Genomic DNA, 18,382 nt, shown 5'->3' on the forward strand with positions numbered 1-18,382 from the left:
AATAGAAAGTAATTGAAAACAGATAGCAGAAGAGAAGAGGGATGAACATGGTTAACACAGTGTAACAATGCTTTTCACAGATCTACAGTATAGCACAGATAGGTTGAGTAAAACCATATTTCTACAAGTAGGCTACAATATAATACTAGAGAGAGAAAAGGTTGTTCTGTATGAAGGCTGCAAACAATCCGACGGGCTACTTATGGGATATAAGGGACTACTTATGAACAGGCTTCCAAAACCTAATGTGGAAAACTTGGTCTAAATTAAATAAGCCTGCAGGTTCATATTCTGTTGTCTTTTTTGTTGTTGCAGGTCATCTCTCAAGATGGCTACCTAAATACTATGCAGAGTGCAGGTAGACACCTCTTTTCCTCTTCCTCTTATTACTAATAGGTCTTGATTTCATCCATCCATCATTGTGATTCTGCCAAGTCATCCAAGGACATGGATGAATGACTCAGCAGCACTAATTGAATAGTCTAAATCAGGGATGGGCAACTCCAGTCCACGGGGGCCAGACTGCTGTCACACTTTTGCTCCAGCTAACATAGCGGACTCCAATAATCAACTAATCATGATCTTCAGCTTAGAATGCAATTCATTTAATCAGCTGTGTTTGCTAGGGATGGAGAAAAAGTGACACCAGTCCGGCCACAGAAGACTGGGGTTGTTCATCCCTGGCCTAAATGAACAACCTAGTGGGATGATGTGGGGTGTAGATGTGAGATGGCAAGGTGTTGTTTCAGCAGAATTTCACAATTTCAGAACAAAAGCTTGAAAAAGCCCTCTATCGAAAAAGCCTCCCTCCTCTGCTAAATACGCTATTAGCAAGTCATTTGATGTCACCAGCGCTGCTGATAATCAGATGGTGATTCTAATTGAGCCTCTGAAGGATGGGTTGATATTCAGGCAACGCTCAACTCCCTCATCAGTCTCTCTTTTGTTATTTCTCTCTCTCGCTCTCTCTTTCTGTCTCTCTCTCTCTTTCTGTTTAACAGTGGAGGAGGTCTGCTGGGAGTGTCGTTCTCTTTATCCACAGCCAAAAGACACATAACCAGCCCCCCCGCTCCCACCCCCAAGATTGTCTCATGTTTAGGCTTTCATTTATGGAAATGAGAGTGTCCCTGATTTAAGAGCCCTGACATCATCTCTGATCGACTCTCACTCTCCAACAACCAGATGCTGCATGTCTGGTCCTTGTCTTCGGTGAAGTTACTGTTATGTTATGGGGTCTCAGAAAGTCTGGGTCTTAAAGATGGTTGTTTCCGTTTGTGGCTCAACTATAGACACCCATCGGGGATAGAATGCAAGCTATGTTAAGAGACTTTAGAGCTTAGTTAAACTGGGATGGACAGTGAGACAGCTTTATGACACCAACGTGCATACTGAGTTTCTTGCTCTCAATACATGCATTTATATACTCACTCCCTATCTCATCCTCTGCATGGAAACAGATTATCCATGCATATACACATTTGATACAGCACATCTGCTTTCATGTGCTGGTGATGTTTTGGGGTTTTAGGTGTTTGGGTGTGTGCAGCGTAAGTTTGTTCACGTGTGTGTTTGAATCTGTATGTGAACTTGTGTGCATGTCTGTGGCGCGCGTGTGTGTGTGTTCCTGTAACCTTTCGTAATAACGCTATCCATAAAATGTCTGTCTCTGGCACACCTTCTTACTGTGTGAACTCTATCAAATATGTATCTCCTCTGAGTATGAGATCTGAAAGGATTAGATAGGTGTAAGAAAAATTCTAAACAAATCCACCTAATCTATCATAGAGCAAGGTGGAGCTATTACCATATTGCTCATACCTATCCAATCCTTTTAAGATCTACATGAAGTGACCACGGTTTGGGACAAGGTGTCAATCTGGAATTGAGCAGAGTACTGCTCCTTCGAGATGTCTTTTCTCTCAGGCATCAATCAGACACCCTCTCCAGCCTTAAGTCACTAAGCCTGTGCGAATGTGGACCAGCAGTCCCTCAAACAAACACAGACAGGGGTTAGGCCACTCACTGGGCGGGTGTAGATTTGCGAGCGATCGCTCACAGCTGTGAATGTTTACCCAGCGACACCTCAAAGGACTTGCGGTCCTTAATTCACTGGTTTAGAGCGTTCAGGACGAGGAGTTTAGGTGCGTAAAGAGGATATCTTCCTTTCCTGGCTGGACCCCAGTGCCCATTTCCACTTCCCTCCAATCTCCTCAGGGTTTAACACCTGGCTCCAGAGGGATGTTAGCACGTCTCTCCTTCATATCCTATACAGTACGCACACACCATGGGCTGAGGTACTGCCATATCAGTTACACATCACAGGAAGCATGGGCCTAAAGGTAAAGATTATCCTACTTTTACTAAAAACTGACTGCTAGGCAGATAAGCGCATACATAGCCCATTGAAAAGGGACTGATAATTCAGTTAGTTATAGTTGTGTAACGCACGTCGTCGGGAGAAGGAGAAGAGGACCAAGGTGCAGCGTGGTAAGTGTTCATACTATTTAATAAAATACGCAACACTTGACAAAACAACAAACACGACAAACGAACAGTCCTGAAAGGTGAAACAAACACTAAACAGGAAAAAACCACCCACAAACACAGGTGGGAACAGGCTACCTAAGTATGATTCTCAATCAGAGACAACGATAGACAGCTGCCTCTGATTGAGAACCATACCAGGCCAAACACACAGAAATACAAAACAAGGACAACATAGAACACCAGACATAGAATGCCCACCAAAACTCACGCCCTGACCAACCAAAATAGAGACATAAAAAGGATCTCTACGGTCAGGGCGTGACAAGTTGGTTCTGGATTTGCGTTTAACTGACATTCTCAAGCAACTGTCTCCATTCTTTGCGTGATGTATTACCAGACATTGATCCCTTGGAAATACATGGGTTATTTATGGATCAAGTTCAGGGCTGCCTCTGGCTCTGGTTGCCATTAAATGTCTGCCTCTGCATTAAACCACAGACCCTTCCCCCTGTTTAAAACTCAATCTGTGGACCAGATGTATGTTTGTGTTTAATGGCCCACTCCTATTCAATGTGATGGGTCATCTTTACAAGTGGTCCCAGTGGTTCTTTAACCTGCATAGATTAGATCGTAAGGCTGAGCCCAGGTTTTTCCGTAACGATCCCAACTCACGCTTTCTCAAAGCCAATTAGAGAACAGAGATGCAGCCCTCGCAGACCCAGTTAAATGTATCTGTAATTAAAAAGCCCTGGATTACTCCGAGAATTGCATTGCAGTGAGTTTCAGTTTATCAGTACGCCCTGTAGGAACTCATGGCTTACGCAATGGATTCTGGACACGAGCATCCACCCCTCTTGAGGAATAGTTGTCTACCCCAAAGTTGTATATCTATCATCAAACTACGCTTTCGACAGCATTGAGAAAATAATTGTGAGGATTTGAATTTTTTATATAATTTTAAGACCTGTATGCCTGAGGTGCATTTTAAGGACTAAAAAAAATACAGAGATATATGCACGCACGGGCACACACACACACACACACACACACACACACACACACACACACACACACACACACACACACACACACACACACACACACACACACACACACACACACACACACACACACACACACACACACACACACACACACACACACACACACACACAGAGAGAGAGAGAGAGAGAGATGGCTGCAGTAAGGGAACAGGTTTTCAGGTTGTCTGAGAAGGTAGCCCGCCACGCTCTGTGACTCAGCAAAGCAGACCTACACAAATACTCTGGCCCCTGCACTGCAGCAACATGCTGTCAGTCTGACCAGCCAGGTGGCTCACTCCTTTACCTCTGAGGATGGAGAGAGAGGGGGAGGTGGAACCAAAAGAGAGAGAGACAAAGGAGAGGAAATTGTTTGAACGCCTGCCTGGCTTATTGTGACTTAATTATAAAACTCTGCTTTAATCCCTCCCAATCACTTCGTCTCACAAACATGTGTATCGCTATACTGTATTAACTAAGCTTCAACAGAAGCTCATCCTTTGATTAACCCCTTGTATCTGAATGTGTCTCTCCCTAGCTCCTCTGTCCTGTTCAGAAGGCTTCACTGAGCTGGGCTACTACAACGGCTCTGTGTCACAGACTGACTCTGGCTCGCCCTGCCTGAAGTGGACAGAGTTCCCAGACTACGTCCTGCAGTACCCGGGCCGGGGGCTGGGCGACCACAGCTACTGCCGTAACCCTGACCGCGAGTCCAACCCCTGGTGCTTCTTCCGCCAGAGCTCTGGAGCCATCGGCTGGGCCTACTGCGACTGCCACCAGGGTGAGGATTTACCGACTGATACTTACTTCAAGGGAATCAATACTGCTGGGTAACTACCTGGAACCAGATGATTTATAGTGGTGTATGAATTCCAAAGTCACCAAAAAATAATTGTGAGGTATCTTTGTATCTTTGCTGTGGTTTTGGGGTGATCATGTTGCTCTGGCAGGATATCTATGCCTCTGACTATCTAGGGAAGCTACAGTGCATTTGGAAAGTATTTGGACCCCTTCACTTTTCCCACATTTTGTTACGTTACAGCCTTATTCTAAAATGGATTAAGTAAAAACATTTCCTTATCAATCTACACATAATGACAAAGAGAAAACAGGTTTTAGAAATGTTTGCAAATGTATTAAAAGTAAAAACAGAAATACCTTTTTTGCATAAGTATTCAGACCCTTTGCTATGAGACTTGAAATTGAACACAGGTACATCCTGTTTCCATTGATCATCCTTGAGATGTTTCTACAACTTGATTGGAGTCCACCGTTGGTAAATTCAATTGATTGGACATGATTTGGAAAAGCACACACCTGTCTATATAAGGTCCCACAGTTGACAGTGCATGTCAGAGCAAAAACCAAGCCATAAGGTCGAAGGAATTGTCCGTAGAGCTCCGAGGCTCAGATCTGGGGAAGGGTAGAAAAACATTTGTGCAGGATTGAAAGTCTCCAAAAACACAGTGGCCTCCATCATTCTTAAATGGAAGAAGTTTGGAACCACCAAGACTCTTCCTAGAGCTGGCCACCCGGGCCAAACTGAGCAATCGGGGGGAGAAGGGCCTTGGTCAGGGAGGTGACCAAGAAACCGATGGTCACTCTGACAGAGCTCCAGAGTTCCTCTGTGGAGATGGGAACCATCTCTACAGCACTCCACCAATCGGGCCTTTATGGTACAGTGGCCAGACGGAAGCCACTCCTCAGTAAAAAGGCACATGATGGCCCGCTTGGAGTTTGCCAAAATGCACCTAAAGGACTCTCAGACCATGAAAAACAAGATTCTCTCCTCTGAAAAAACCAAGATTGAACTCTTTGGCCTAAATGACAGACGTCACGTCTGGAGGAAACCATGCACCGCTCATCACCTGGCCAATACCATCCCTACGATGAAGCATGGTGGTGGCCTTATGCTGTGGGAATGTTTTTCAGCAGCAGGGACTGGGAGACTAGTCAGGATCAAGGGAATGATTAACGGAGCAAAGTACAGAGAGATCCTTGATGAAAACCTGCTCCAGAGTGCTCAGGACTGTAAAGGTTCACCTTCCAACAGGACAACGACCCTAAGTACACAGCCAAGACAATGCAGGAATGGCTTCGGGACAAGAATGAATCTGAATCTCTGAATGTCCTTGAGTGACCTAGCCAGATCCCGGACTTAAATCTGATCGAACATCTCTGGAGAGACCTGAAAATAGCTGTGCAGCAATGCTGTAATTGGTGCCAAAGGTCCTTCAACAAAGTACTGAGTAAAGGGTCTGAATACTTAAGTAAATGTGATTTTTCAGTTTTAAAACAATTTCTTAACCTGTTTTTGCTTTGTCATTATGGTGTTTTCAGAGTAGATTGATGAGGGGAAAAAACAATTTAATCGATTTTAGAATAAGGCTGTAACGTTACAAAATGCGGAAAAAGTGAAGGGGTCTGAATTCTTCCCGAATGCATTGTATGTCCTTGTCTGCTTGTGTCTCTCAATCTGTCTGCGCCCCATTATTTTTCTGTATGTCTGTCAGTTGGCTCCTCCCATATTGTTCTCTCTGTGACTCCCACCCCCCTTTATGAGTGTAAAGGCATCCACATACTGTCCATAGGTTCGGTTTGCTCCTAGCAGAACTCAGTCAAGTGAATGTCTGTGTTCACATACTCCCTAAAGACCTTTGCTTGAAAAACAAGAAAAATGCTTGAAATAAAATCAAGAAATCTGTAATTAGTTTGGACTTTTTTTGCTTAGTCTTGCAATTTTACATCTAGCTAAGATGTTTGGTGCAGTACTTCTCAAGTGAAAAAATGTGCATGAAAACTAGTAGTGCACTGCAGACAGTAGGGCCTTGCTGCTGCTGTGCTCTCTCTCGTTGAATGACAGCAAACACTTCATTGAAGAATCCCGTCCATAGTTCCCACCCCTACTGTTGACCAATCACAGATGAAAGGGCGTAGACTTCGGCTACCGAACTTCGACTTGCCTCAAGAAAAAAAAAATGTGTGCACGAATAGCCTGAAGAAAAACCCTGCCGAACACCAAAACGTCAAAAATCGTTTCATAATATATGCTCAAACTGTTTCGACTGGGAAGCATGTGTCAGCCTTTACCCTGTGTGTCCATTAGCCAACCGTCTGTCTTTGTACTGGCCTGTCAGCACCTTGCTTGTATGTAGATATGCCCATGTTGAAATATCTGTGTTTGCTGTCATTATCTGTCTGTCTCTTTTTAACTCTCCCAAGCTTTCTCTTTGAAACGGTTAACCTTTCTCAGGGTTTGTAGGCGATTTGACTTAGGGTATATGTGTGTGAATGCGTGTGTGTTTGTCAGGTTGGAATAGGTAAGTGTGGCAAGACCCACAAACCAAGGATAATCTATACAATTATCCTGAGATAATCACACCTGTTGGTTTCATGGTTTACTTGGTAGCACTTTGTCGGTCTGCCTGTTTCTGATGGGTGTGAGAGAGAGATGTCCCACCTGTCATTTCAAATGATTTCACAATCTCTGGGGCTGTTCCATATCTTAATGCCTTCTCTCCTCTCCAGGAGCTGCCAGGTTGGTAGGTGGGTCCTCCCCTCAGAGCGGGCGTCTGGAGGTATACCTAAATGGCCAGTGGGGGGCGGTATGTGACACACACTGGACCGACCGCGATGCCAGTGTGATCTGCAAACAGCTTGGACTGGGGTGAGAGCTACTGCCATACTTGTATAACTGCTTTGTGTGTGTGTCAAATCCTACCCTCCACTCTTGACTGTCCACCTGTCTTTCTCTCTCCGTCCATCCTGTCTTTCTGTCTGCAGTGAGATCGGCACGGCCCTCCAGCACTCCTACTTCGGACCCGGCTCTGGACTCTTCCACTATGAACGCCTTGGCTGCCGTGGCAACGAAAACACTCTGCTGGATTGCAGGAGTCGGAAGTTTGTCACCAGCGACTGTAACCATGGCAACGAAGCGGGGGTGGTGTGTGCTGCACCTGAAGGTGAGGCTGTTGGAGATTTCAAAACATCCATGGGGATAAAGCATAGATCTCTCACAAGTGCTACACATACAGTATAAATGTAGTACATGTTACTTTACATGTGTACTAGGCCTACCAGTAGAGTTATCTAAAGTTGTGAAGAGCCACTTCCCCTTTTTGAGTAAGACAGTGATAGAGAGAGACTGTGTACCCTCTCTCTTAGAGTTTCAGTGTCCTTATCCACCTCATTCAGAGCTGCTGGGCCAGTTTGAGATTTGTGGCTAAGATTCATCTCCATAACACAAACACTGCAAGGCTAGAACAAGAACTGTCTCTTCTGAGCAGCACGGCCAAGAGGGAGCTGATGTTGCCTGCCTAGTCATTCACATAGCTTTTAGAGCTCTCTGAGGCTGCCAGCTCTCGTGGCTTCTACAGCACTCGTGTCATAGCGTCCCAAAGGGGCATAATGAACTACAACAGTGGTGTGTGTGTGTGTATGTTTGTGTGCCTCTGCGTGTGTGTGAGGAGGGTAGAGAGAGGGTGCCCAGAGGAGCAGGCCCTGGCGATATATTTAGCGTGGTGCAGTGAATTATTCAGTCTGGAACATTATGAGGGAGAGAGTTATCTGAGAGCCCTGAGGCCCTGCTATCTGAGAGCCCTGAGCCCCTGTCAACCCCCCCTACCCCAAACAACCCCCCCCCCACCTCCTCAACTTCTCTGCCAGGGCTGCTCACATACTCCGATTGCATAACTGATCCACCCCCCTTTCCTGCTCCCTGCATCCCGCACATACTTATACTTGCTGTAGTTTCAAATGACATGACGGAGCTTTGAACCAAACTGAGCCAGGGTTAGGGGTCACAGCATTCCAACAGTTCTGTGGTTCAGATCACTTTATTTATCATGGCACTGGGCACGAGGTTATTTACATTTGCATTCATCAAGGAGACCATAAGTGGACAAGTAGATAACTTAGAAGAACGGTGGTTTCTATTGTAACATGATGCCAACATGTTCTGCCAGGTAACTACTTTCTGCTGTCTTTTTCAGGCAATGGCGCCCCCTTGAGGTTGGTAGGTGGCCTGGAGGACTTCGAGGGTCGTGTGGAGGTGTACCATGATGGGAGGTGGGGCACGATCTGTGATGACCAGTGGGATGACATTGATGCTGAGGTGGTCTGTCGGCAGCTGGGACTGGGGTGAGCAGCAATGGGGTTCTGATGGCTCAGGAGCATGGTGCTTGACTTGCAGGCAGCATATGGGTTATTAATGTGATTCCCTCCACTAAATGTGACTCAGTTCCTATGTAGGTAAAAACTAGAGGTGAAGCCCTATCAGTGGTAGCAAGGGTTCCCAGGCATGAAGTTGCCCACCAACCAAGGCTCTCTGCACTCCACAAAGCTGGATGCACTCCTGCTAGGATAGCCTTATTTACACTGCTACATTCCCACTGAGTGAACTATATTAATATAGATGAACGGAAGGCATGCATTTTTGATGACCGACAGTGTTTTGGGTTGTTGCTCTGCTGGAGATCCAGATGATTCAGATGTCATCGTTGCTCTTAGCAGATCACCCACACGTAGCCACGCACACAAAATGAGTGGCTTACAGTAGGTTTTATTTCTTTATTTTATTGAACCATTATTTAACTAGGCAAGTCAGTTGAGAACAAATTCTTATTTACAATGATGGCCTTGCAAAAGGCCTCCTGCGGGGACGGGGGCTGGGATTACAAATAAAAAATATATAAATATAGGACAAAACACACATCATGACAAGAGAGACCTAAGACAACAACATAGCAAGGCAGCAACACATGACAACACAGCATGGTAGCAACACAACTTGGTAGCAGCACAAAACATGGTACAAACATTATTGGGCACAGACAACAGCACAAAGGACCAGTAGGTAGAGACAACAATACATCACGCAAAGCAGCCACAACCGTCAGTAAGAGTGTCCATGATTGAGTCTTTGAATGAAGAGATTGAGATAAAACTGTCCAGTTTGAGTGTTTGTTGCAGTTCGTTCCAGTCACTAGCTGCAGCGGACTGTAAAGAGGAGCGACCCAGGGATGTGTGTGCTTTGGCGACTTTTAACAGAATGTGACTGGCAGAACGGGTGTTGTATGTGGAGGATGAGGGCTGCAGTAGATATCTCAGATAGGGTGGAGTGAGGCTAAGAGGGTTTTATAAATAAGCATCAACCAGTGGGTCTTGCAACGGGTATACAGAGATGACCAGTTTACAGGGGAGTATAGAGTGCAGTGATGTGTCCTATAAGGAGCATTAGTGGCAAATCTGATGGCCAAATGGTAAAGAACATCAGATCTATAAATTATGTCTTCGTAATCTAGCATGGGTATGATGGTCATCTGAATCAGTGTTAGTTTGGCAGCTGGGGTGAAAGAGGAGCGATTACGATAGAGGAAACCAAGTCTAGATTTAACTTTAGCCTGCAGCTTTGATATGTGCTGAGAGAAGGGCAGTGTACCGCCTAGCCATACTCCCAAGCTCTAAACCCTCAGAGGTAGTAATCACACCTGTGGGGAGAGGGGCATTCTTCTTACCGAACCACATTACCTCTGTTTTGGAGGTGTTCAGAACCAGGTTAAGGGTAGAGAATGCTTGTTGGACATTAAGAAAACTTTGTAGAGCATTTAACACAAAATCTGGGAAGGGGCCAGCTGAATATAAGACTGTATCATCTGCATATAAATGGATGAGAGAGCTTACTACTGCCTCAGCTATGTTGTTGATGTAAATTGAGAAGAACGTGGGGCCTAGGATTGAGCCTTGGTGTACTCCCTTGGTGACAGGCAGTGGCTGAGACAGCAGATATTCTGACTTTAAACACTGCACTCTTTGAGAGAGGCAGTTAGCAAACTAGGCCAAAGACCCCTCAGACACCAATACTCCTTAGCCGGCCCACAAGAATGGAATGGTCTACCGTATCAAAAGCTTTGGCCAAGTCAATAAAAATATCAGCACAACATTGCTTAGAATAAAGGGCAATGGTGACATCATTGAGGACCTTTAAGGTTGCAGTGACACATCCATAACCTGAGCGGAAACCAGATTGCATACCCGAGATAATACGATAGACATCAAGAAAGACACGTTTTTCCAACACTTTTGATAAACAGGGCAAGATAGGAATCCTGACTTAATGAAGTGGTGATTTAAAGAGCTCAGCCATGTGCTTCTTGTCAGTAACAACCACATCATCAACATTAAGGGACATGGGCAGCTGTGAGGAGGGGGTTATTCTTCAGGTCTTTAACCGTTTTCCAGAACATCTTGGGGTTAGACCCAGAGAGAGAGAACTGCTCCTTAAAGTAACTAACTTTGGCCTTCCGGATCGCCTGAGTGCACTTATTTCTCATTTGCCTGAACGAGAGCCAGTCCGCCTGAGTATGCGTGTGCCGAGCCTTTCGCCAAATGCAATTCTTGAGGTGGAGTAACTCTGCAAGATCACGGTCGAACCAGGGGCTCAACCTGTTTTTAATTCTCATTGTCTTTATGGGGGCGTGTTTGTTAACAATACCACTGAAAATATCAAAAAAGAAAGCGTCAACAGAGGCGATCAAGCTGATTCTATGCCATTTTACATAGGCCAGTTCATGAATGAATGCTTGCTTGTTCATTTTTTTAGCAAGCGGCTATGACAAATCAGGACAGGTCGTTTCACTGAGCAGCCATTACGAACGCAGGCTGTAAAACAGTGATCACTAAGGTCATTACAGAAAACACCAGACTGATACCTATCAGGATTATTTGTGAGGATAACATCGAGGAGAGTAGCCTTTTCTGGGTGTTTGCAGTCATACCTTGTGGGATTAGTAATAATCTGAGAAAGATTTAGGGAGTCCCATTGCTTTAGGACTTGGTCAGGTGGTTTAAGCATGTCCCAGTTTAGGTCACCTAGCAGGACAAATTCAGACTTAGTTTAAGGGGCCAGAAGAGAGCTTAGGGCAGGTAGGGTACAGGCCGGTGCTGATGGAGGACGATAGCACCCAGCAACAGTCAACAAAGAGTTATTTGAAAGTTTAATGTGTAAAACCAGCAAATCAAATTGTTTGGGGACAGACTTGGTGGAGACAACTGAGCACTGAAGGTGATCCTTGGTAAAGATTGCCACTCCTCAACCTTTGGGAAGATCTGTCTTGCCGAAAAAGGTTATAACCAGAAAGGTTAACATCAGTATTTAAAACACTCTTCTTTAACCACGTCTCAGTAATGAGCAACACATCTGGATTGAAGCTGTGAACCCACACTTTCAATTGATCCATTTTAGGTAATACGCTTCTAGTGTTAACATGCAGAAAACCCAGGCTTTTATGAGAGCAGAAATCAGTCAAGCAGATATCAGTGTCAGATTTGGGTCTAGCAACTGTAGATAGGCCAGGGTGTACATGCACATTTCCAGATACCATCAACAGTAATACAATCAAGGCACGGCATAGGACAGGGAGAGCTCTGCACTGCTGATTTATGACATCTGAATGTGCATCAGATGGCAACAAGATCATATTGTACAGCAATTTCATCAGGAAACATGAATACAAAGCCAGCGAGAGGTGGTTAGAATAGGATGTTAGGCCAAAAGTCTGTGTAACCTATAGAGTCAGAGTCCCGAGTGTGGGAACAAACAGTCTGTCCCCCAGTTGGGTAAAGAAAGTTCGTAGTCAACAAAGCATGCAGGAATCATGAGGCAAATAGCAAAATGTACAAGAAAAAAATCTAATATATAACGACTTGAGGCTAGCCATTGTAAGTTCAGAGTCACTCGCCCCAACAGTGCGTGTGTACAAAGAGTGGATCAACAAAAAAGCAAAGTGGATCGGTCTCAGGACACTTTTCAGATATTCTACTGGTCATTAATAATTTATTTCTCAACTATACTGACTATATTTGGTGTGCATGAGTGTTCAAACAGGGACTGGGGTTTTTGTGCCGTGTAAATGTGGTTCTCTGCTTTGTAAGTGCATGTTTTTGTGCTCTGTACAGTACCCGTAAGGCCTGTTAACTTGGTGGGAATACATTTATATGTGTACATTGGAATGACCCTTGAGTGGTTGCCATATATTGTTTACATGTTGTCCATATATGGTGTTTGTATTTATTGTGTGAGTTAGTCATATGGTCATTGCGTATGGCTGTGTGTGTGTCCACTCAGGGGTGTACCGAAGGCGTGGACGTGGGCTCACTTTGGCCAGGGCTCTGGGCCCATCCTCCTGGACGGGGTGCAGTGTACAGGCAACGAGCTCTCCCTGGAGGAGTGTCCCCACAACAACTGGCAACAACACAACTGTGACCACATGGAGGATGCTGGCGTGTCCTGTAACCCATATACAGGTCAGGAGTCAGGACAGGGCAGGAACGCTATGTGTATGTAAACACCCAGAACATTACACATATTTGTATGCAAAACACATACACCTCTGTCTCAAACACACACCGTGTTGCAGATGGTGTAGTACGGCTAGTGGGGTCTGACAGTCCCTGGGAAGGTCGTCTGGAGGTGTACCACTCTGGGGACTGGGGTACGGTGTGTGACGACAACTGGACTGAGCACCACGCACAAGTGGTGTGTAGACAGCTGGGCTTCAGGTGGGTCTACAGGAGTCCTTATATGTACATATACAATCTGAACATGGGAATTAGATGTATCTGTATTAATAGTGTCGTGATATTGTCGTAATAGTGTAGTGATACTGTAGTAATGGCGTGTTTTGTCCAGCAGAGGGCGTGCAGAGGTGACATCAGACGGGCTGTACGGAGAGGGCACAGGGCTGATCCTGCTGGATGAGGTGCAGTGTGAAGGCTCAGAGGGCACCCTGCTTGCCTGCGGGCACGCCGAGTGGGGTCGCCATGACTGCTCCCACAGCGAGGACGTAGGGGTGCGCTGTGAGAGGGGGGGAGAGACCAATGAGGTGCCAGGGTTGCCACGCATCGCAGGTAGGCCAACTAACTGTACACACTGAGATCGCATAAGAAATTAAGAGATAAGAGATCGCATTCTCCTCTGGTGAATATTGCAAAGAAAATTCTAATTCATACATTGTGGTTTATGGTGGTTCTCTGTTCTGGTCCCAGGCCCTCTGGTGCGACTGGTTGCTGGAGAGAGCCGGAAGGAGGGGCGTGTGGAGGTGTTTCTGAACGGCCAATGGGGGAGCGTGTGTGATGACGGCTGGAATGACGTCAATGCTGCAGTGGTCTGCAGGCAGCTGGGATTTGTGTAAATATGGATTTTCTCGCTCATATTTCTCCCTGTTAATGTATCATATCCTTTCCCTCATCTGCGGTATACCTCATACCTCAAAGTCAAGTATGTGGTTAGACACCTGGGGTTTCCCTGTCTCTGAGTGATCAACTCTTACTTTAACTGCCATTCAGGAGATGGGGACATTTAGGAATTTTGTACTTTCCCCTTGTCTCTTCCTCAGTGGGGTGTCGAAGGCTCGCTCCATGGCATATTTTGGAGCAGGCAAGGGCCCCATCCACCTGGACAATGTGAGGTGCATGGGGGCTGAGGTGTCCCTGGGGGAGTGCCCGGCCGAGGGAGAGGACGCCCATGACTGCAAGCACAGCGAAGACGCAGGGGTCATCTGTGACTACGTCCCCGAGCCGGTGGGAGACGGCGCCATAATAACGCAGACATGCGGCATGAGGCCAAACACACAGCGCCGCAGGAGGAGGATAATTGGAGGGGACAAGTCAATCAGGTACACTGTAAGCACACGCACGTACAAAGCGTTATATTACTTTGTATCACTGCATAGATACTGTATATGCAAACACATTGCACAAGTCAAATTATCACATCAAGTCAACCATGATCTATTTCTACATATGCTCTCTCTCCTCCCCTGGCTGTGCTGTGGTAGGGGGGACTGGCCATGGCAGGTGTCTCTGTGGCTCAAGTCCCAGTCCAAAGGGAACCATCCACTGTGTGGAGCCACGCTCATCAACTCCTGCTGGGTCCTGACTGCTGCACACTGCTTCAAGAGGTGGGACACAGAGACGTCTAGTGTCCAATGATGGAATTGCAGTGACTGTTCTAAAAATGACATGTGTCACGCATACAATAAATGATCTATCAAGGAGCTTGTCTATGTCAATAATTGTATAAAGTATTCTTAGTAAGAGATTGACACGCCACTGATAAGTGAAACTTTCTTGAGTCACTGTCTTGATCTTTTCAGCTTGGCTTCTTTTCAGTCTGGCTTCTTTTCAGCTTGGCTTCAACTTCCTCAGACCTTGATTTCCTGTCCTCATCTTTTCGTCCTCTCTCCCTCTCTTAGGTTTGGAAGGGACCCATCGCGCTACGTGCTGCGACTGGGTGACTACCACACAGAGGAGAGGGATGACTTTGAGCGCAGCCTGTCCCCGGAGCGCATCATCATTCACAGGAAGTACCACAGCCAGGGCTGGGAGTATGACATTGCCCTGCTTAGGCTGAAGGGCACTGAAGGCAACTGTGTGGCCTTTAACCCTCATACCAACTCAGCCTGCCTCCCTGCGCCTGGCAGCAAGTGGGGCAAGAGGCCAGCCGCCTGTGTCATCACAGGGTGGGGCATCACAGGTGCTGAACATGAGCCTCTCTGTTACAGACAGTTCCCTTTGTGTTTATATTGGAATCAGCCATTTGATCTGTTCATTGCTTGATATTTTATGTGACAGAACATTTCCATGGATTTTGGCTCCCTCTCTCTTATCTCTCTGTTCATCCCTCACTTTCTCATTCTCGCTCTCTCTTTCTCAGACTCAGAATACTCCCGTACTCTGCTGCAGGCCTGGGTTCCCCTGCTGCCCTCCTGGAAGTGTAAGAAGCGATACGGCGAGCGCTACACCAGCCGCATGCTGTGTGCGGGCAGCCTGTCGGACCGTCGGCGCGTGGACAGTTGCCAGGGTGACAGCGGTGGTCCCCTGGTGTGTCAGGGAGAGGGGGGCCGCTGGGTGCTGACGGGGGTCATCTCCTGGGGTCATGGCTGTGGTGACCCCTCCTTCCCTGGGGTGTACACGCGGGTCAGCAGGTTCCTGCGCTGGATTGACCAGGTCACCAACAACCCTCCAAGGATCTGATGCTGCCACTGTGCCATTGGACAGCTCACGTTATCATATGACTTTGGGGAGGTGGGGGGATTAAAGGCGCAGTGACCGGTTAGAGAGGGTTACCACATCCGGGTATCTGCTCATGGTCTCACTCATAAAGTTGCACATCCAGCAGAGCGCTTTTAAGTCACTTTTTGTTTTGCATACACTTGGAGAAGCCTGTATGGCATTGTGCATTCTTGGTTGTGTGGAAATACCACTTTGATGAGAGCATTTAATGCATCAATGGTTCAATTATGAGAGCCAGACTGCATAGGTGAATGACATTGCACTAGAATGCATGCCATAGTATCACACTGCGACACCCGTGAAAAGCCAATGAATGGTGCCAATGGGACTAATTCTAGTCAGAAGCATTAGGTGGAGTATCATTAAGGTACAATATTGTACATTTACAGTACATATGGCTTCTAAATTAATAATTGTTTCATGAACATTCCGGTTGTGCATGCATTTTAACTTATGCCTATACTAATGTGCTCCACTCTTGATTGAAACAATTGGCCAAATTGGTCAGCTTACAGATCGCTGGTTTAGATCATAGGAGAGGCATGAGTGGGCCTTTATGAGGCTCTGTAAATGTGGCAATGATGACATGGCTTCTCACAAAGGCTTAAATGATGTCTGCCTGTTTGCCTGCCCACATACAGTATCCATCTGTCTACCAATTTCTCTTAAAAGCTGCACTTTCCTATCAGCATTATGTGAAGCCAGAGGGGGCGGGGTGAGAGTGTGTGTGTGTGTTTACATGTATGTGTGCACTGTCAATTTATTTTTCATACATCATCTCAATTCTATACCATATCTTTGAGTTTTTGTCTCAAGTTGCAGTGCAATTCACAAATGATCCATGCAATCTTCTCATCATTCTTATAGTTTGACAAACATGAACACATCTTACATACTTACCAAGCCTATACAGTGCTGACGTAACATGGTCACATTCCACTCTGATTTTGAAACTCTCATACTGAATAGATGTCTAAGCTTCATGTGGTTATTACTAATGCAAAATTCCAACTATCTGGTTTTAGTACTTCAATCCCAATAGGAAACAAACTAACTACTCCCTAATACCGCCTGTACACTTGCTGGAATGTTTGTTTACAGTTTCCACTGAATGTTCAAACCCTCTTTTGTTATATCGGGCTTTAAGTCACATGACTGCATGTTTCCGATTGTCACTGAACAGGACAACTATTTATTCTGTGATATTTTCATTAAAACAATCTTCAGACTCTCGCTCCTGCCACTGTCGCTTTTTCAGTGAAGGATTTTTATTCAACTCCAGAATGCTATAGGTCTACTGTACACACCTCTCTTCATACATATCCTGTAAGTACTCTGTATAAAATACCTTGAATGTTAAGGTGAATATATATCATGTGTTTTTGAGTGGTGCCATTAAATATCTGAGTCACTCTTGTGTTTCATTACTATTATGTTGCTCCAATATTACTCATCCGGCTCAGCACAGCAGAATTACAGCTCTAATGACAATTTTCCATGTGCTTGTCTTATTCATCATGACATTTTCCTATAGGCTACTTTTTCTTGAAGGCATCTTGGGTATTGGCAGATTGCAGAGGTTTCAGCACATGGAAAATTATGTCATACTTTTAGGATTATGCTGACCAATTGAATTGCAACCGGAACCCCCTCCTGTACTTTACTCTTATATAGTGTTTCAAGATCAGAAAAAAAATATATATATTTTTTATGAACAATATGTCAGTGCTGTGTTTGCAGATCAAACTGTAATAATAGCTGAATGGGATTCTGCCCAAGATTGGTGGTGCTTAATTGCTATACGTTCACATTTGGTGCACATACTACCTGCACAAGAGTAATCATTGATGTTGACAGAAGTAAACTCTCCTAAACTAAGCTGGCACTCTGGTTCTTATCCCATGAGGCAAACCTGGCAAGGAGCAGGCCCATTGAGCGATCTGAAGTTTCTTGCTTTGTGCCTAAAATGTGTCACTGTCCTGAAACGAACATTTTTGAAGAACAAAGATAGACGACAGAAAAGGAATCCAGGCTGGGTTTCCTAAACTCCTTCTAGGCTCACTCTGTGAATGTTAGAACAGCTACTTTTGAAACGATTCTCTCATTCTTATGTATATATATAGACTGCTGGCAAATTCTGAGGTCTTGGATTAGCTCTTTGTTTTGCATTAGGCAGCTTGTGAATACCATGGCAGATGCCATGGAAAACACTGATAGGCTACATTGACAGAATGAAATGGAAACAAACTGACATCAAACCGCCTATATTTTTTTCTGAATTGCTTAAGAGACATCAACTGTGCAGTGGCCAATTGATCAAATAGAGGTCATGGTCCTTATCACAACTCTATTAAGGTGCCTACAGATGGGCCGCGGTAAATGGCAATTGAACCACGAGAAGATCTGACAACCGTGTGTAGAGACCAGTGGTCCCGGTTGTTGCCAGCTTGAATGTTGTCATTGGGTGGTTGACAAGATGAACTACGCTCATTGGTTAATCATGCACGGCGGCCACTCAAGACATAATTTCATCTTTCGGCGCCATGATCGCTGAGCCAGTGGCGCCGTTTACGGGAGCAGGCATCACAAACCACGTCGCTTGCAAAACTGCTTGTTTTGCCATACACCTCCATACTCTCAATGAAGTCTCTCTCTTCAACATCAAATTTGCAAGTTTTCTGTTTACACTAGTCTTGGATGTGGTTTAACCAAAGCCACATTCCTGCTTCATGTGTGAGTGCAGCTATTAGCATACCGTAGTATATAGACAAACAATATAAGGA

The 18,382-nt window shown here is 45.5% G+C and overlaps 1 protein-coding gene across 1 annotated transcript; it reads left to right on the forward strand.

Moving 5' to 3' along the window:
* The first annotated feature begins 1,350 nt into the window (after positions 1 to 1,350).
* LOC120045877 (neurotrypsin-like) lies at positions 1,351 to 16,896 on the forward strand. Its single transcript, XM_038990809.1, has 14 exons — positions 1,351 to 1,357; positions 4,066 to 4,308; positions 7,056 to 7,194; positions 7,311 to 7,489; positions 8,519 to 8,666; positions 10,220 to 10,223; positions 12,692 to 12,830; positions 12,944 to 13,085; positions 13,219 to 13,433; positions 13,572 to 13,713; positions 13,922 to 14,200; positions 14,363 to 14,485; positions 14,780 to 15,051; positions 15,247 to 16,896. Exons 1-14 carry the CDS (start codon positions 1,351 to 1,353, stop codon positions 15,558 to 15,560), a joined length of 2,346 nt encoding a protein of 781 aa, XP_038846737.1. The 3' UTR covers positions 15,561 to 16,896.
* Positions 16,897 to 18,382: the final 1,486 nt, after the last annotated feature.

The sequence above is a fragment of the Salvelinus namaycush genome, chromosome 4, assembly GCF_016432855.1.
Source record: "Salvelinus namaycush isolate Seneca chromosome 4, SaNama_1.0, whole genome shotgun sequence".
NCBI lineage: Eukaryota > Metazoa > Chordata > Actinopteri > Salmoniformes > Salmonidae > Salvelinus > Salvelinus namaycush.